This window comes from Mobula birostris, chromosome 3 (assembly GCF_030028105.1).
Source record: "Mobula birostris isolate sMobBir1 chromosome 3, sMobBir1.hap1, whole genome shotgun sequence".
Lineage (NCBI taxonomy): Eukaryota > Metazoa > Chordata > Chondrichthyes > Myliobatiformes > Myliobatidae > Mobula > Mobula birostris.
In genome coordinates this window covers 81,478,147-81,499,653 of record NC_092372.1, presented here as the reverse complement: position 1 = coordinate 81,499,653, position 21,507 = coordinate 81,478,147, and the positions used below count along the sequence as shown (strand labels likewise).

General features: G+C 38.9%; 1 protein-coding gene across 3 annotated transcripts in view; it reads right to left on the bottom strand.

Annotated features, from left to right (window-relative positions):
• dhx15 (DEAH (Asp-Glu-Ala-His) box helicase 15) overlaps positions 1-21,507 on the bottom strand; it is a 123,524-nt gene that overhangs the window by 69,851 nt on the left and 32,166 nt on the right. For all 3 annotated transcript variants that reach the window (XM_072252954.1, XM_072252952.1, XM_072252953.1), the window contains exons 4-5: positions 11,293-11,452; positions 8,567-8,785 (exon numbers count right to left, since the gene is read on the bottom strand). In XM_072252954.1, the coding sequence (XP_072109055.1) occupies positions 8,567-8,785; positions 11,293-11,452 (379 nt within the window). The remainder of the gene's footprint in view (positions 1-8,566; positions 8,786-11,292; positions 11,453-21,507) is intronic.

The following is a 21,507-nucleotide window of genomic DNA, read 5'->3' as shown; positions in this document are numbered from 1 at the left end:
GTTAAGTGGAAAAGGCAGGTAGGTGAAGATGAGTCCATGGCCAGATCAGCCGTGATCTTACTGAATGGCAGAGCAGGCTCTACGGGCCAGATGGCATACTCCTGCTATTTCTTACGTTCTATGTAAATAGCAGTGATAATGGTCAGGAAATTTGTTTCAACAATTTTAAGAATATTGGACAGGAGTTCACATTTTCTTTCACAAAACACCTTTGATTGCTGCACTAAGAGACAGTATCTCAGCACATATTTGAGCGAGAGCCTATAATTGATGTCACTTTCTGGCACTTGAACTCACAATTTTTAATTCAAAGGTTTTAAATCCTATTAGTTAAGTGAATTGGTATAATATATGGTTAGACTTTTACAGACCATCTTTTTCAACAATTATTAATTCTATTTTCACTTTAGATGAGGTGTCACTTAGATTTACTCTATGGATGCACAGACATTGGATATAACATTGAAGCAGCAAGAATGAACTGGCATCAGGCTCAATTTTCATTTGAATCCCACTACCAACACAGGGGCTTTGGTAAAAAGACGAAAAGCAGACACAGCTGCAAATATATGTTACTTTCCTGGATTAAAGAGAAACTTCCAAAATTGTGTTAGTCCCAAAATACCATTTATTATCAAGTATAGAGGAATCAAATGATTTGCGCTGGACAGAAAGATAATCAGAATGAACTTAATAAAACACAAGCCCCAATTAGAAATCCTTGGCTCAGAAGTGTTCTTTAAATGTTGGAAGCTATTTTGCCCAGAACATCGGGCTCTTCCTAAGATCTAAAGACCCAGCTATTACAAAATTTAACAAAATACTGATCTTTTATCACTATAGTAACCATAATAATCATGCTATAACACTTCCAATTTTAAGAAAATTTTCTCCCTCGAGAGGTCTTTCCTGAAAATGATTAATATTTGAAGATTAAGTAGGACAGAATGACAATCACAGTTGCAGTGATGCTCCTGATGAAGGTTATCTTTGTTCTGACAAGTCACGATTAATAGGAGTCAATTCATATTGTACCTTCAGGTCATTAACACCAAAAATAGAAGATTTACATCCCCACAGTTAAATCGCACTATACTTCTGTCAAGTCAGCCTGTAGGATTTAACACTTTGCTTAAATGAACCAATAATTTGTGGTAATAGAATATTGATTATTGAAAAAATAAATATACAAATCTTAATACAGTGCATTTAAATCCTGATACAATTACCTAATGAAACATCCATCCTGATTAGCAATATACTGAGAAACATGCAGAGACTTGCACATGTGACATATCCTAATTATAGAACACTAGAAATCTAACTTGCCAATTAAAGATCAAAACAACATTATTTTGAGGCTGAACCAAGCAATACAAATCTAATTAGAATTTGAAGGAGCCAAATCCGCATTCAGTAACAGTGATCTCAGTGCCTGCAAGGAGACAGTAACTGGTCTAATTATTTGGACCCAAATAACTAATTATTTAATCAAATGTTTATTTAATTAGAATGGAGGACTACTGAAATAACAGCTACATGTTACCACATACTGTACTGCATGGATTTACCTCTCATCAGTTTGGTACCTGTTTGGATACAATAGTTGCATGAAAAGATACAAATTTACCAAATTTCCCTAAGCAATCCCAACAATGCTGAGTGCCAAGATGGAGACAGTTGAGAGCTTCAACTTGTATGTGTAGACATCACCAACTATTTTCCAAGTAACAAACAACATGGCCAGGAAAGCAAACCAGCAGATCCTCAGAAGGGTAAAGAAATTCAGCATGTCTCCAGTGACATGCCTATTTTAACAGCTGCACCACTGAAGTCAACACTACACATAACGAATGAACTACTGAAGGCATCATGTCCAGATGCATCACAGATTGGTGAGGCAACTTATCAGCCCAAGACCTGAAAAGATTGCAGAGTTGCAGACACAATCCAGTTCCTAACACAAACCAGCCTCCCCTCTATTAATTTCCACCCCCCTCATGCAAGCAGCCAACATACTCAAGGACCCTTCCTACCCTACTCATTCGCTTTTCTCCCTCCCACCTGGTAGAAGATACAAAACCAAAATATACAAAATGCTGGAGGAACTCAGCAGGCCAGGCAGCATCTATGGAAAAGAGTAAACTGTCGACGTTTTGGGCAAGGCCCTTCATCCTCGAGTCCTGAAAGATTTCAGCCCTAAATGTCAGCTGTCTACTCTTCCATAGATGCTGCTTGGCCTGCTGAGTTCCTGCAGCATTTTCAGTGTGTTTCAGAAGATACAAAAAATTTGAGAACACATTACCAGGCACAAGGACCACCTCTATCCTGCTAGTATAAGACATCTAGTATGATAAAGACACATAACGAATGAACTACTTGATCCCTCAGTTTACCTTGTCACAGCCCTTGCACTGTCAACCTGAACTGTTCTTTCTCTGTAATTCTAACACTACATACCACATTGTTCTTTTTCCCTCTTTTGTACCACCCAATGTACTTACATTTGTGATGATTTGACTGGATGGCATGCAAACAAAACCACAGGTATAATGGGTATTATTGTGATAATATTAACCCACTATCGAGGCAATGGAGGTAGCACATACACTTCCTGGCCAAATCAGTGAGACCACAAAGATAAACTACTACACATGCAACCAAGGACAGTACAAGAGAAAGAAAATTAAGCGGTGTCAGTGAAGATTTACATAAAAATATAATTTTCCAGTTATTTAAAGCTTTCCTGTGGCTTCTATGGGAAGTCTGTCCTATTATGCAAATTTCTTTTAAAATTAACTGCAAATTTTTAAGAAAACATTTTCAACACAGGTATACCTATACCTTCTGAACTACACAAACATTCATGTGATCAAGTATTTTATTTAGATACAACCGGTCCTGAGTTTTTTTTTAAATCTATTCTTTGGAGCCTTCTAGCACTCTCAAAAGGACAACTGCACTGCATCCTCCTCAGAGAACATTTCCTGCCAATAGATTTCAGAACTGGTTGTACCTTGTGTACACCAAGAATGGAACAGCTAGTGAATACAACATCTGTCATGTGTTACTTGCCACCTCCTAAGGAAATAGCTAATCTGTTTCACTTGAGTGAAATTCCCAAGGAAGTAATGCCACATAAAATTTATTAGCTGTTTGAAATGGATCCACAGCATTTTAAGTCAGAAAGAAAGTGTTCAATAAGCAAGGTAAGGTAATCCCCTTTTAGAACTTTGCAAAATAGGAAAATGCAGATATTATTTTGGGAATTCTAGTTTCTGAAATCTAGAGACCAGAGTTCATATCACACCACGACAGCTATGAAATTTAAAGTCAGTTTATCAGCTAGAAATTAATAAAACTATTCATTGGCATGATTATCACGAAAGCTACAAGGCTGCCATAAAAATGCATTGGGGCTTTTTTCCTAATGCATTTCAGGGGGCACCTTGGAGGAGATCTGCCATCCTCAGCCATTCTGTCTAAAGACCCACTGACTGGTTAACTATTAAATAGCAGGAGTGGCCAAGCAAATCACTCAGTTAAAGGGAAAATGCAGATAAGGTAAATGCCACTGGCTTTGGCAGTTTATACCCAGCTCTGAAAATATAAATAGACACAATGAAAATGAAACTGCAATTTGAATAGAATTGCAAATAAAAGGCATTTCAAGTATTAATATTCAATAATCTTTGCTGCTAAGACATTATACTCTAAACTGAATCTTTTATTTAACACTGAGCTTTCAGCTTCCTGTTTTTAAAAGGGTAACATGCAGATTTATGAGTGAAGAATACTACAATGTCTCACTGATACACAAATCTAGCTCCATTACAATTCCAATGCATCGCCATTCCTCTGTTGAATGGATCATCACATTCTCCTTGTGTCATTCTCCTTGTGTCACTGGCATCATAGGCAAGGCTTCTGATTGCCAAAGGCAATCACATGACGAGCTGTTCTTAAATTGACCCTACTGCCAGCAGTGAGACGAGAGAGAAAGAGTGAGCATGGGTGTGGGATGTTAGTATTAGCTGAGATCACCAAAAAGTGATTCTCATACAGGTGTGCACCAACTGCTGTTTTGTGTTTCTACATAATTATGACTGCACTTTGAAATAATTGTTTGACTCTGGAAAAAGTGCACACTTTCATTACTTAATTACGAGTGCTTGTATTTAACAACGCCAAATGTTGCTTCACAGCCCCAGGCACAAGGGCAAAAAAGATGTCTGTTAGATAACAGTTCTAAAAACACAATATTGCACAGTGAGTGTTGCTACTGATTTGGAAAAGTAGAACAGGAAGACAGTGAATTTTATCTTTGGGAAATTAAGACCATACTCAGTTGGCTTCTCAGTTTCACTTTACAAACAGGTTGGATCTTAGACAGAAATCCATCTTCAGCCAGTCTGAACTATTTTGGTAGTTTCTCACATCATTCATTTGCTTGCCCAACACTTTCCATGGTGACTATTCTCTGCTGACCCACTTATATCTCATTGTGGCTCAGTAGGCTGGTTTCCATTTATTTGAGGCAAGCTTTCACCTGTTCCTGCTGTTCCTTTCCAGGTCTAGATTCTGCTCACATCCTGAACAGCTACTTGGCACTTCCTCACTGCGTTCCTCTGTCCCCTCTCTCCTGCACACACACAAAACCTTGTTTTCTTTAGTCATTGACTTCCTTCAACCTTCAGAACAGTAGTTCCTAACTGGAATGTGTCCTTTTCTCCAACACCTGCTACCCTCTACAATCCTCAGCAGTCTGTAATGGATCCTAGAAACAGCTCCCAGTTGTGAAATGACTACTGTTTCCCCGGGCTTAATTCTTCTTTATCAACCTTACTGTTCTCGGCTGCTCTGCAAGCAATTAAAAATCAGATACTCCACTCAAATATCTCCAAGATTCGTTTGAACATAACAACCCTTTAAACCTGTTCAAGCTGGCTCGATTCTAATCCCTACACTAACTGATGACTTTAAGGCTACCCTACTTATAACCATGAAGCATCTCATTATCTCTGCAAAGCTTGTATAGACCATCCTTAAGCCTCTGACATGATGGTCTGTTGAAGACTGCCTTTTCCATTTCAGCCTCCTTTTGACTCATCCCACCATTACTACTGTTATTAATGACGTCCTAATCCTGAATTCTCTTGGATAAGTTGTCTGTCCAATTATCCTACGCCCTTCTCAGCATTCCACCAAGCCCCAGAAGGCTCCAAACACTGTTACTTTCAGAGTTGTATCCCACATGCTCCATATTACTGGCCTTCTCATCTACCTCATATGCTGGACTAAGACGCTGAGGGATTCTTAATAGTAATGCAGAAAATTAAAGGTCTTGACAAAATAAACAATAACATTTCTCTCTGCATCAACTAAAACTAACTGGCATATACAGATAGTAATTGGTTTGAGTAGAAGGAGAAGATGATTCTTTCCACTAAGAAAGTCACTGCCTGAAAATGACAGCAGAGGGATAAACCCTTGCCATTTTTCAAGGATGCGTGGTGTAGCTGAAGACCTCATACAGGTGTAGATAAGGTCAGACAGATTTATATTTACCAGTTTTCACATTGTGGGGTAAATGACCACCATCAGTCATGTCTACCACCAAGCCATACAGCACTGAAACAGACCTTCACCCCAATCTGTCCAAGCCAATAATAACGCCTTCTGAGCTCATCCCATTTGATTGTATTTGGCCCACATTCCTCTAAACCTTTTCTATCCATACACATCCCAAATGTCTTTTAAACATTGTAATTGTATCCTCCTCCGCCATTTCTGAATCATATACCCACCGCCTTCAAGCCCTCTTTTCAGTTTTTCCATTTTCTCTTTGAACCTATGTTTTATAGTTTTAGACTGCCTGTCCTTGGGTAAAGACAGTGCGCATTCACTTTAGCAACATTTTAAGAACCTCTTAAGGTTACCCTTCATCTCTTATCACTCCAGGCAAACAGCTCCAACTCATTCAGTCTTTCCTTGCAACTCAAGCTTTGTAGTCTCAGCAATATCCTCGCAAATTGTTTCTGCACCCTCTCCAGCTGAATCACATCCTTCCTACATTACAATAACCACAACCTCACACATTCCAGGTTTAATCTCACCACCAACTTGGATAGCTGTAACATGATAGCCCAACTCTCATAATTAATGCCCTAATGAAGGCAAGTGTGCTATGTGCTCACTTCACCATTTTGCCTACCTGCATCACCATTTTCAAGGAACTATACTGTATGCTCAAGATTTCTGTTCTAGAATGCTCCCAGGGACCCTCTTTCACTATGCACATTTTGCCCTGGTTTAACTTGCAAAAATGAATACTTTGCACTTGTACGAGTTCAATTCCATCTGCCATTCCTTCATCCACTTTCCCTGTTATTACAACAGGTTCAAACTTCTTTACCATCTACCACACCCAAAATCTCAGTGTTATCCACAAACACTAATCATGCTACCTACGTTCTCATCCAAATAGTACAAATAGGGGACACAGCATCAATGTGGCACAAGAGTCACAGGTCTCTAATCTGGAGGAAAAAATCCTCCACTATCATCCTTTGATTCCTTCCAAGCAAATTTTGTATCCAATTGGCTAGCTCACCCAGGATCCCATGTGATTTCATCTTGCAGATGAGATGATGGGAGACCTGCTAAAATCAGTCTACCACCTTACCCTCAACAATCCTCTTCATCGCCACTTCACAATAACTCACATCAAATTCACAAGGCACGATTTCTCATGCACTAAGCCATGCTGACCATTATTAATCATTGTTCTTCCAAATGCAGACAGATCCTGTCTCTCAGAATTCCCTCTAGTAACTTCCCAGCACTGGTAACAGGCTCATTGGTCAGTCATTCCCAGCTCATCCTTTCAGCTCTTCTTAGGGGACGGAATGTCAACTCAGACCATGAGAGGCCTGCGTCGGGCATTTTCATGCCTTACAAGGCGCAGATTGGAAGTCTGTGTGGGGCGCCACTCCTCACACAGACGCTAGAGCAATGTGTGATTAAGCACCTTGCTCAAGGACACAAACACGCTGCCACAGCTGAGGCTTGAACTAGCGACCTTGAGATCACTAGACGAACGCCTTAACCACTTGGCCACGTGCCCACAAAGTCAACAACTAACGCAAATGTGGATGTAATGGGAACAGTCTGCAAGTGTCGTCATGGTTCAAGCACCAATATAGTACGCCCACAACTTAATAACCCTAGTGTCTTTGGAATGCGGGAAGAAACCAGAACACCTGGAGGTCACGGGGAGAACATAAAAACTCCTTACAGATAGTAGCAGGAATTAAATCCCTATCAGTGATCATTGGCATTGTAAAGCAGTTGCATTAACCGCTACACCACTATGCCGCCCTTATTTCCCACTTCTAAACATTTTGTATCATGTCTACGGCTCAACTTTCAGCTGGACTCACTTTTGTATACCCAATCATAAGCAAGTACCTCCAGCAATAGCTCCCCTTCTTAAAAATCACCCCACTTCATCTGGAGTCCCTCCAGAAACCCCCATTTATCTACACAGCAACATGAGATTATAAGCTGCTATGACAGGCAACTCTTCTACCTTACTCAGTGGAAGAACTTGCATTGGTTGATATTGGAATTTACTATAGGTTTTGCCAATTAAACAGGCAGAAGACCAATACAATCCTTAACCTTCATCACAATTAACCCAATCTCCATTCGAGGTTGAACCTAGGTGTTCACTGCACTGAAATTATAGTCAACTTTCAACCGAGGTTTCATCCAAATTTGCTCTTTCAAAAGGATACCCATTTCCAATTGAGGAATACTACTTAATTCAGCACCTCTATAATCTCTTGGTGTTAAAATTCCCAACCATTCTTGTTTTTGTGTTGTCTATTAAATATTCACCTGTATTTACACATTCCAACTAACAATGTTTTCTTATATTAACTGATCTAGTCATTCCAACAAAACTTAAAAATTTCATTTTCTTTTATTGCTTTCAAAGCCTACCTATCTACATCAACACCACACTCCAAAGATATCTGATCCAATGTTCCCTCCTCTTCCATGACTTGCTCAACTAGGCCTCAGATGCTAAAATTTCCTGACTAAATTTTTCTGCCGTTCCCCTCTCATATATAAAACTGACTTTGTTAAACAACCTAGAAGAACATTGTACAATTTTCTCCCAGCTATCTTCTCAGAACAAAATAATTCAGCAGCTTTTTTTTTTAAATTGACACATTGGAAAGCAGAATTCATGTGGTAACCAGTGACAAAGAAAGTAATACTGTGGTGATTAAGTTTAGAAATGAATCTTCAAACAGTACATACCCTATCAGATATAGTTTAATCACGTCAAATTTATTTCTTAGCATGAACATTTTATAACTAAACAATTCGCTGAATGAATAAAGAAGAAATATTAAGTCATACTTCTCTTGCTCAATGGCTTTAATAAGATGTTAAATTTTAGGTTCTTGATTTAAATAATAAATTAAGCAAATACAGCTGTACTTAATAATAGAATTCAATTCTGAGTTTATAAAAATAAAGCTGAGACTCTTACCTCTTGACCTGTGAGGAAAAGAAGAACGTCTCCCTCTTCTTCTTCACACATATGTATCTGAATAACTGTTCGAATGGCTGACTCCAGATAATCTCTCTCTGGTTCAGGAGTATAGAATATTTCTACAGGATGTGTACGTCCAGGAATGGTAAGCAGTGGACAACTATCAAAATAGACCTGAAACTTGCCTGCATCAAGTGTAGCACTCATGATGATAATCTGGAAAAAAAAAGATGCACTTGCGTCTCAATCCACATCAAGAGCTAAACCCACAAAAGTAAATCTCAGACTCTCTCTGAAAAAGCATATATTCCATCAAATATATGTATTACCATATTCTAATCGCAAACATTGCTGTACATAAAACTAAAATCTTCACAAGTATGGGTTTCAAATCTGTGTGAAGCATGATGCAACTATACATCAAATGTGTAAACTTGCATGCCATATCTACATTTAATCTATAAGCCAAATGACTATTTGTTCTACTATTCTTCCTGCACCCAAGGGATTCTAATTAAATGTAGATTGAAGCTATGAACGTGAACTGTAAAACTTATTGAAGTGATGCCCTTTCCCTTAAATAATTCATTTATGATTTGCCAATAAAGTAGGTAACAACAATGCTGTTTGCACACAGATCTGTTGGTCAGATTCACAGTGCAGGTTATTTTGACTTTGACTTTTCTTACACATTTTTGGATCTGGTTTTGTGAACTTGTTTTCGTTAGTTAAATTTATTCCTTGTCAATTCCATTCTCCACCCTCCCCCCCACCCCCCAAAGCTTTCATTTTGGTGATACAGATCCTTTCCAAATAATCTACAGCAAGGAATTTTAATGCCTAGTTTACTCAACATCAAACTATATACAGAGAGCTGAAAGAACAACATGCTAACGTGAAAAACTCAGACTATTTTCTCTCCTTATTCCAAAACAATTGTTATTTTCTGTGTTGTTACGGTTTTCCTGACTGAAATCAATCATATTGACAGTCTGGGGATTTGGTTTTAAAAACAATACCCCACATGCAAAGCAAAACTATTTCCTCCTTTCAAATTAAAGGAGCCTAACGTGTTTTATTATTCCCCAAAATTAGAGGCAACAGCAAATGAGCTTCCATTTTGAAAAAGGGACATATTGCTCATTCAAGTTAAGGTTTACCTATAGTACACAACAGACTGCAAAGGTTCACTCGTTTGAATACTACTATTGTCACTATTATTAGAATGCATGAGCTGATACTGGGGGGCGGGGGTGAGACAAAACTTTTTAAAGAACACCATCATGATTTCACATTTCCTGCAACTATGGGATGAAGTCACAGCTAAGTTTTCCAATAGTTGTCTAGCTGGTCCCACCCACAGCTTTTTAGGATGCAGTTGGTTATTCTAAGGATAAATGAATTTAATCCAGTATTATTTTTTTGGCCCATCTACACTTAAGGAATCTTGGTATATGAAGTTTAAATTCTTGGTTCAGTAAAGTGAAATAAACACTTACAGTCTAAAGACTAGTTTTCTGGTACATATGCCTGTAAGAGCAAAGGCCAAGTTTGTTTCATTGCAGAGATTTGTATGCCAAACAGATGATTTTGCTTCAGGCAAATTCTTAACCAAAGCAGAAGGTAGCCATGGTAGCACTCTTGTCTTCAAGTCAGAAGGCCATAGAGGCTAGCCACATTCAAAAGACTTCAGTTGGTGATGTAGGCTGACAGTATAATGCAGTACAAAGGAGGAGCGGTACTCTCATAAGTGCTGTATTTCATATGAGATATTAAATCAGGCATTCTGTGTCCCCTTAAGTGCACCAAAAATATTCTGATATGAGGGGTGATTGATAAGTTTGTGGCCTAAGGCAGGCATCAATTTTAGAAAACTTAGCACATTAATTTTTCAACATAGTCCCCTCCTATATTTACATACTTAGTCCAGCAGTCATGGAGCATACAGATCTTGGACCTCGAGAAAGTGTCCACAGATGGGTGATTGATAAGTTCGTGGCCCAAGGTAGAAGGAGATGAGTTATACAGCTCTCATTACATGCACATGCAGGTCAACTCTTTCGAGTGATTATGCAGAAAGTTTGAGGTTAATAACTCATCAGGGGTGATAAGTTTGTGGCCTAAGGTAGAAGGAGATGAGTTATTAACTTCAAACTTTCTGCATAATCACTCAAAGAGTTGACCTGCATGTAACAAGAGCTGTATAACTCATCTCCTTCTACCTTAGGCCATGAACTTATCGATCACCTCTGCTGTGGGCACTTTCTGGAGGTCTACGATCTGTATGATCCACGGCTGCCGGACTAAGTGTGTAAATGTAGGAGGGGACTATGTTGAAAAATAAATGTGCTAGGTTTTCTAAAATTGACTTCTTCTACCTTAGGCCACAAATTTATCAATCACCCCTGGTACAGTTCAAAATGCAGTGGTTCTTGGTCTGTCCTAGCTAACATTTATCCCAATACAGAAAGGAAAGCAATAAGCTAATGATCAATACACATCAATCCTAATCACAAAATGCAACTGTAATTGTTTTTCCTTACAATGGGCACTTGCGATCAAATTAGCAATTTACAGGGAGCATTCTGGCTTGTCCTACGATTACAAACGATAGGCAAGTCCTTCAGGCTATAACATTCCTGTTAAAATTGACAGAAAATTAGTCGTCTAATCATTCATCATGACAACCACCAACCTCTAGCCCCACCCCAGAAAATCCTTACCTTCAAATCTGATCTCTGCTTCACAACTTCTTTCAATACACCCATAAGAATGTCCGTTGCTAATGTACGCTCATGAGCCTCGTCAAGTATGATGACTCCATATCTCTCTAGTAGAGGGTCATTCATAGCTTCTCGAAGCAACATACCATCAGTCATGTACCTATTAACAATTTCATAAGATAAGGCTGTTGTTACATGTGTAAATGCCAGCTCATACAAAAATAGAAACAACCAAGTATTGTCAAGTGGTGAATGATCCCAAACTTCACTCAGTGGCCACTTTATTAGGTACACCTGCTCGTTAACGCAAATATCTCATCAGCCAATAACATGGCAGCTACTTAATGCAAAAAACAAGGTCAAGACATTCAGTTGTTATTCAGACCAAATGTAAGATCACATTTCTTCCCCCATTCTTTGTTACCTTAATCGTGGAATGATTGTTGGTGCCAGACAGGGTAGTTTAAGTATCTCAGAAACTGCTTATCTCCTGGGATTTTCACACACAACAGCATCTAGAGTTTACATTAAATGGTATGAGAAACAAAAAACATCCAGTGAGCAGTACTGCTGTGTGTGAAAATGCCTTATTAATGAGTGTGGCCAGACTAGGTCAAGCTGACAGGAATGCAATAGCAACTCAAATAACCATGCATTACAATAGTGGTATGCAGAAGAGCATCTCAGAACGCACAACACTAACCTTGAAGTGGATGAACAAGAGCAGCAGATCACCTACACCTTGTTAGGTACATGAGGTACGTAATAAAGTGACCACTAAAATATAAGAACTTGCATTCAGCAACTTAAGACATTATTTAAAAAGGTACATACATGATATCCCAATCACCAAAACTTTCTCATCATGATCCTTTAATAGTTAAGCTACAGAATTCAAGTTTTCCCTATCTACAAAAGTATTTATGCTAACTTAAGTCGCAGTTCAAAGGAACAAAAAAAATACTAAACTTAACTTCAGGCCCAAGTCCAAAAGGTCTTGGAAACATTTCTCCTTTAATTTCAACACATCTGCTGATGGTTCTCTTAGAAACACAATGTTAATGGTATTTTGCTCATGAATGTCATGTAACTATTTCTTCCAACAAAGCGCTTATTTACAACTTCATATACACATTACCTCTTTGACAGCACATTAAGAATTCAGAAGCTCACATCTGTGATTCTTCCATTTTTACAATTTTGGCAAATTTTATAACTTAGGTTCCTCCCAGAGATACTTTATAATTCCATCCATGCTACAGGATATTTATATAGCTATACTCTTTCTGTTGCTGGAAGAATCTGTTCAGTTCTCTTCACACTGGCAGACAAAAAAGCAGGGATAGGCCAATTGGCCCCATAAACTTGTTCTGCAGTCGAGCATCATGGCTTGCAATCTAGCATCATGGCTGATTCGATTCTGATCTTAATTCATATTCATCCATGTTAGCCATTCATTCATTTCAATATGATGCATCTACCTCTGCCTTTAAAGAATTTTTTCCTCCAGTCTGAGAAAAATAGTTCAAAATAGTCATGAATCAGAGGTGGAAACTTCATCTCTGCTGTAAACAGGCCACCCTTTCTGCTTAAACAGCGACCCTTAGTTCTAAGTTCTTCAACAAGAAATCTCTCCATATCCACCAAGCCTTCTTATTCTTTCAAACTCAAGCTGATCTTTCTGTGCATCTTTCCTCACAAAACCTATTATTTGCTTCCAATATATAAGCAAATTTTTGTTTAGACTAGTTCTATACACTGTGGTGCAGAGACGATTTCACCAATGTCCTAAATAACTGAAGGACAACTTCCATTTGTGTTCAATTTACTGAACAGTAAGCGATAACATTCTGCTAGCTTTCCCAATTATTTGGCATACCTACACACTAGCCTTTTATACCAAGGCTCCCAAAGCGAGGGACTCTACAATCTCTCACCTGTTAGATAAAATACTCTCATTTTCCATGCCATTTTAGGCAATCACATTGGACAACATTTGCCTGATCTTTGCCCATTAATTTCACAGGTTATCTACTTAAAGCTGCACTAGACCATATGAACTTAATTTTCTATCTACCTCTGTGCCATCAGCAAAGTTAGCAATCATACCCATTAATTGCAAGTTGAAGCTGCAGCACCAATTAATTCATTGGTCACACATTACATCTGGTCAATCCAAAAAAAAATGTATACTTTTTCCAGTAAGTTTTTAAAATGACATTTACAATATTGCTATTTTAATACTTTACTACTTATGCTGCATGTAAAATATAGATTACTGACTCTGCTATGTGCAGACCAAGAAACTTAACATGAGTACCTACTTTTGTCTCAGATTTCTTAATGACCTACTGCAAGACAAAATTTATATTTTCTTTTGAAAGATCTGTCAGTTGTTCATGTATTATTTTGAGAGCATACTCCAAATTTTACTAACAGTGCCATGATCCTCCAATGGCACTTCTGTGAAGTACTGCTGTTAACATTGATAAGATATTGTTTAAATTATTTAAAAACATCTTATTAGTTATGTAGCTGTAATGTCCTGGGAAAGATTTCACTGCTAATATAACTGTTTCTCTGTAGCAGCAGTGTGTTTGGGCTATGACTAGAGATAGGGCTTTGGAATGTGCCAGTGAGGGGAGTGGTTTTCTTTCTTGTGTGCCTGAGAGCAAGGGATTCACGGGCTTTTGTTCGGCAGAAGATGCCAGAACGGAGAGGTCGTAGACTGCAGGACTGAGTTGATGTGGAATGGGGTCAGGAGTCAACGATGCCCAGGGGGAATCAATGGAAAACGAACAGACAGGAAAGTTGTGAGCTCCAACGTGAGCATTAGACTGTTTCATTAAAATGGGCCCTTTTCTTTTTTTTGTCCTTTACTAACCCTCTAGTCAAATTAAGAATTATAAAGCTAAATCATTTAATTGCATATGGTGTACTGTTTGTTATTTTGTGGTACTGATTTGTAACAGGGGAAAACATCACGTAGCATCGACAGAAACGAAATTTCACAAGTTTGGCGGGCCGCAAAGTGCCTTCCCCTAGACTAACGCAGCCCACCGAATCTGGGGGTTACATAGCTAATCAACAATACAATGTTGATATGTTCTAAAACGTTCTTGCATACTCTGTGAAGCAATGACATACAGCAATTTAACTACTTGCTACTGTGCTCAATCACACACTGATAGAAAAGAGCAAATTCAGTTAATAAGCCTGCAACAAAAAACTGTAAGCAGAATGAAGAGTGGACAATGGAGACAAAAACTTTGAGGAACACCCATCTTGTGTCTACTTCTTGGGCACACCTATAGCCAAGCTATTCCACTAATATAGCTATGAGGCTGGCTCTATCAAATCTTGTGAAAAGTTTTCCAACAAACTATTGATTATGGAAAACAGGACAAATTTAATTAGTCAGCCAGTCAACCCTTGATCAATAGTGGTGTGATTGACACAATGCCATGAAGCAGAATTCAACAACAGTTCAACTCAACCTATGTAGGGAGATCGCAATAGGCCAACACCACAGCAGTAGTCAAAACAGAAAAATAAAAACTTCAGCACTTGATTGCACATGTCACCATAGTACCTGTGATTCTGCCACTGAATGAGATCAAGCCATCTCTCATCACTACTTCTCACATACCCACTAATTTCTTTCTTATCCCTTGATATTTTTGTTAACCAATTTCAATTTGAACATTAGTAACTGACCTAGCATCATCAATTGATTTTCACAGAAGAGGTCCAAAGTACCAATGCAGATAGTACTAGATTGCTTAACAGATGAAGAATAAAAATGCAGATTTAGAATGCACGCACCTAGGTGGATAAAATGAACATGGATGGTAAGCAATTCGTATTAAGTCATGTCAAAATATATAATACAATAACTTAAATGTGGCTCAAAAATTGTGTGAACTCATCACTTAATATTCATGGGTTCAAAAGCTAGAAAAGGGAGGTGGAATGGCAGTATTAAATTAGGTCAGATAGTGTTGGAACACAGGATACCTATGAAGGGGCAAGATGTGAAATGGTTTAGTCAGAACTGAGAAACAGCAAGAGAGGCTATGACCTTTGTACTGGCAATGTTCACACTGGTTCAAATTCTCACCAGTGTATCCGTGTGCAACTAGGAAAGAGGCACTGCAGGACCTGGAATGAAGTTCGCAAACACTGACCGAGTGTGATTATTGTATCAGAAATGCAGAAAAACAATCCAAAGCATAATTTGTATGAGATGTGTGCAGGGTGAATTGCAAGCAAAGAACATTGAGGAAAAACCAAAGTCAAATATTTTTCAGATACATCTAAGAACATGTTCACAAAAGGGAAACAAAGCCATCTGTACATGGATGATGAGAATGTGAGGAAACAAAAGGCTTTATAATATATATCAGGCATTTCAATCAGGAACTAGGCTGAATAGAATAAATTGAGATGACAATAAAACAGGAAAATGAAGTTCGAAGAATGAATAGGAGATTGGTATGGCAGTTAACACAAGATGAATCTTCAATCAACATGTAAATAGAATGCAGATAATAACAGATAGGATAGGCAGCTTTGATGGGTGGGGGGAGGTAGGAGGGAATAAAAAGGTGATTTAAATACTTTACATCTTAACTGAAGATGCTGTTGACAAAAATTTGGTCAAAGCAAACAGTAGAGATAATGAATGGGCTGAAAACAGATGAAAAGAATGTACTGGAAAGGCTGGCTAGACTCAGAATGGATTATGACGACCTTAGAAGGCTTCTAACAAGTAGTTTAAATATAATCGAGAACTTTTGTCACAGTTCTTTTCAAATATCCATGGCCATTTGGTAATGCTGAAGGTATGACTATTATCACATTAACACAGCCAATGCCTCATACAATCTAAGGATTTGTCTTCAATTTCACAAACATTAAATTCATCTTAGAGGCTTTATCAACAAGGATCAATGTCACGACTTCTTTGTTGCTTCATCAAAAAACTGAAGTTAATGAAACTTGAAAAACTTTGATAAGCCCTTTCATTATGAAAGTCCAGATACAAATTCCATCTACAGACAATCCTGAGTTCAGTAAACTTGAAAAGATTAACTTTAATAGGCATGATTAACCCTTCATAAATCCATGCCAGAACTCTTGATCAACCAAACTTTTTGTTTTCAGGCACACCATACCAAATTAAAAATTATTACAGACTGGTTTGTATTTGCCTTATTTCCTCTATTTTCTCGAACACTGACGTACAATTTTTCCAGCAAAAAGGAAAAATTTATAACTCAGAGCTTCAGAAAACAGATTCAGTGTTATGCGTCTTGGAAACGCGTGCTTTTGTTCAACTGGTCCATGCTGACCAAGATATCCCATTCAAGCTAGTCCCATTTGCCAGTATCTAGCCCTTAACTTTCTAAACATCTCCAGATAGCTGTCCAAAACTGTAAACACCAATCACTTCCTGTGGCAGTTTATGCTGCACATGAAGTTTCCATAAAATTTTTCCCTCTCATTTTAAACCTCTGCCCTCTAGTTCTTGATTCCCCAATTCAGGAACAGGACAATGGATTCACCCTATCCAAGCCCCTCATGACTTTATAAACCTCTATAACATCACATCTTAGTCTTCTATTCTCTAAGGAATTAAGTCTTACCTTGCTCAACCTCTCCCTGTAACTTAGTCCCTGGCAACATCCATGTAAATCTTTACTGCACTCATTCTAGCTTAAGAACATCTCTCCTATAGCAGGATGACCAAGGATGAACACAACACTCCAAATGTAACCTCAGCAGCCTCCTACACAACTGTACCATGACTTCCCAACTTTTTATACACAGTGCTCTGACTTATGAAAGCCAGTATGCCAAAAGCCTTCTTCACCACTTTGCCTACTTGTGACTCCAGTTGCAGGGAATCGTATTTGTAATCCGTCCCTCTATACTACAATATTCTCCAGGGTTTTGCTGTTCACTGTGAAAGACCTACCTTTTAGCCTGCCACATGCAACTTCAAAAGCCTCATCAACTGTCTTGATCACCTCATCAAAAAAAAACACTAAATCACTTCGTTGGACATTATCTCCAATGCACAAAGCCATGCTGCCGACTCTTAACCAATCCATACTTGCTAATGCATGCTTATTTTATTTCCTCAGAATCATTTCCAGCAACTTGCCTACCACAAATGTTAATGCTACTCGCCTATAGTTCCCAGGCTTTTCCTTTGTTTGCATCCTTCTGAAATAAAAGGTACAACATTCACTAACTTCCTGTCTAACAGCACCTCATCTATGACTAATAAAACTGCAAATAAGTCAGCCTGGGATCCTAAAGTTTTTTCTCTAGCCACTCAGTGTTCTTGGGTCAAGTTGTGTAGATATCTGCCTTCATACCTGTCAAGACATCCAGCACCTCCACTACTGTAATATGGTCTATTCCACAGACCTCCCCATTTACTTTTTTCTAGTTCTGAAGTTTACGTCTTTCTCCACAGTAAAACCTGAGAAATATTCATTAAGAACCTTGCCCATCTCCAGCAGTTCCACACATAGGTCTTCTAGGGGCCTTTATTCTCTCTCTAGTTACTCCTCTTACTTTAAAATAACTTTGGATTTTCTGAAATCTTCGCTGCTAGTTATCTCATGCCACCCTTTTTGTCCTTCTTATTCTCAAAAGAATTTACTTGATTCCACCTGTCTGCATGTGACCCACAATGACTCCTTTTTCATGTCCAGTGCCACAATATCCATTATCATCCAGGGTTCCCAACTCCTAACAGCCTTGTCCATTACTTTAACAGAAACATGCAGAACATGGGCTCTCAACATCTCATTCTTTGCAAGCTCATCATCAAAATTAAACTTGTCCCAATTAAAGACTTTAACCTGTGGACTAATTATATACTTTACTTAACTATTTGAAAACTAACAGAACTATGGTCACTAAGTTCCAAAGTACTCTCCCACTGTCACTGCAATCATTTGCCCCACCATATTACCAAACAGCAGGCTGAGCTTTGCCCTCTCCTGAATGGGGCTCTCTAGTTATTAGACCATAAGATGTGGGAGCAGAATTAGATCATTCAGCCCATCGTCTGCTCCTCCATTTCAGCATGACTGGCCCAATTTTCCTCTTTGCCCCAATCTCTGACCTTCTCCCCGTATCCCTTCATGCCCTGACGAACCAAGAATCTATCAACCTCTGCCTTAAATATTCATAAAGACTTGCCTTCCACACTGCCTGCAGCAGATAATTCTACAGATTGACCACTCTGGCTAAAGAAATTCCTCATCTCCATTTTAAAAGGACACCCCTCTATTCTGAGGCCATGTCCTCTGGTCCTAAACTCTCCCACCATAGGAAAGATCCTCTCCACATCCACTCTTATCAAGGCCTTTCACTATTCGATATTTTTCAATTCATTCTTCTGAATTCCAGTGAATGCAGACCCAGAGCCATCAAACACTCTTCATATGACAAGCCATTCAATCCTGGAATCATTTTATAGAACCTCTTTTGAACCCTCTCCTGTTTCAGCACATCCTTTCTAAGATAAGGGGCTCAAAACTGCTCACAAAACTCCAAGTAAGGCCTCACCAGTGCATTATAAAGTCTCAACATTATATCGCTGCTTTTATATTCTAGTCCTCTTGAAATGAACACTAACAGTGCATTTGCCCTCCTCACCACAGATTCTACCTTTAGGGAGTCCTGCCCAAATTAAACTTTAGGGAGTCCTGCCCAAATTAGAAGTCCCTTTGCACCCCAGCTTTTAGTATTTTCTCCCCATTTAGAAAATGGTCTACCTTTTTACTTCTACCAAAGTCCATGACCATATACTTTCCAACACTGTATTCCATCTGCCACTTCTTTGCCCATTCTCCTAATCTATCTAAGCCCCCCTGTACTTCCTCAAAACTACCAGCCCGTCCACCTATCTTTGTATTATCCATAAACTTTGCAACAAAGCCATCAATTTCATCATCCAAGTCACTGACATATAACATAAAGTGGTCCCAATACAGACCACTGTGAAACAAAACTAGTCACCTGCAACCAACCAGTAAAGGCTCTCTTTATTTCCACTCTTTGCCTCCTGCTAATCAGCCACTGTTTTATCCATGCCAGTATTTTTCCTGTAATACCATGGGTTTTTAACTTGCTAAGCAGCCTCATGCATGGCACTTTGTCAAAAGGCCTTCTGAAAATCCAAGTACACAACATCAACCAACTCTCCTCTGTCTATCCTGCTTATAATTTTTTCAAAGAATTCCAACAGACTTTTCAGGTAAGATTTTCCCTTGAAGAAACCATGCTGACTACAGCCTATTTTATCATGTGCCTCCAAACCCTGAACCACATCCATAACAATCAACTCCAATATATTCCCAACCACTGTGGTCAGACTAACTGGCTTACAATTTCTTTTCTTCTGTCTCTCTCCCTTTTTGAGAAGTGGAGTCACATTTGAAATTTTCCAGTCTTCTAAAACTATTCTGGAATCTAGTGATTCTTGAATGATCATTACTTATGCCTCCACGATCTCTTCAGCCACCTCTGTCCAAACCTTGCAGTGTACACCAGTGGTCCTCAACCTGCGGGCTGCAGACCGATACATTGCTGTGAAGAATGCAGTGGTGCAGCAGTAGTCGGAACGCACCCAGCACATCTTTAAGAAAAAAAAGCAGATGACCTGGGCCAGACAGCACCTAATTAATTAGATTGTTTACTTCGGCTTTTTTCTTAAAGATGTGCTGGGTGCGTTCTGACTACCACTGCACCACTGCATTCTTCGCGGCAACGTATCGGTCTGCAGCCCAGAGGTTGGGGACCACTGGTGTACACCATCTGGTCCTGGTAATTTATCTACCTTTAGACCTTTCAGTTTCCGAACACCTTTCTCCTTAGTAATGGTAACTTTACACACTTCTAGCCCCTGACATTCCGGAACTTCCACCATACTGCTAGTGTCTTCCACAGTGAAGACTGATACAAAATAGATATTCAGTTTGACTGCCATTTCCTTGTCCCCCAGTACTGTCTCTCCAGCATCATTTTCCAGTGGTCTGATACCCACTCTCAGATCTCTTTTAGACACGTATCTGAAGAAACTTTTGGTAACCTCTTTAATTTTATTGGCTAGCTTACTTTCATTCTCCATTTTTCCTTCTTAATGACTTTTTTGGCTGCCTTCTGTTGGTTTTTAAAAGCTTCCCAATCCTCTAACAGCCCACTAATTTTTGCTCTATCATATATCCTCTCTTTGGTTGTGTCATCTTGCCTTTAAACTATTTCTTTCTTCTTCAGATGAATATATCCTGTGCCTTCTGAATTGCTTCCAGAAATTTTCACCATTGCTGCTCTACTATCATCCCTGCCAGTGTTCTTTTCCAATCAATTCTGGCCAACTCCCGTCTCATGCCTCTATAATTCCCTTTACTCACTGTAATACTAACACATTTGACTTTAGCTTCTCCTGCTCAAATATCAGGGTGAATTTGATCATATTATGATTATTTGCCCCCAAGGTCTCTGATCAATTCTGGTTCATTGCACTATACCCAATCAAGAATATCTGGTCTTCTACTGGGCTTAACCATGAGCTGCCTAAAAAGCCATCTCACAGGCATTCTTGAAATTTCCCCCCTTGGGATCCAGCACCAACCTGATTTTCCCCAATCTACCTGCATATTGAAATCCCCATGACTATTGTAACACCGCCCTTTTGGCATGCATTTTCTATCTCCTGTTGTAATTTGTAGACCACATCTTTACTACTGTTTGGGGGTCTCTATAAAAATCTCAGTCTTTTTACCTATGCAGTTCCTCAGCTCCATCCATAACGATATCACACTTTCAAACCATTTGATTTATTTTTTTTAGACCAGAGCCACAACACCCCCTCTGCCTGCCTGCCTGTCCTTTTGATACACTGTGTGTCCTTGGACGTTAAGCTCCCAGCTATAATTTTCTTACAGCCATGATTCAGTGATGTCTACATCACATGTGCCTATCTGTAACGGTGCTACAAGTTCGTCTAACTTATGCTGCATGCATTCAAATATAACATCTTCAGTCCTCTATTCATCACCCTTTTCGATTTTGTTCACCATTTACATTGCAACTTATACTGTTGGCTGCAATTTTGCACTATCATCAGCCTCTCCTTGCTAGAAGTCTCACTACAGAGTGCCTCTGTTTGTTAACCAACTACCTCACCTC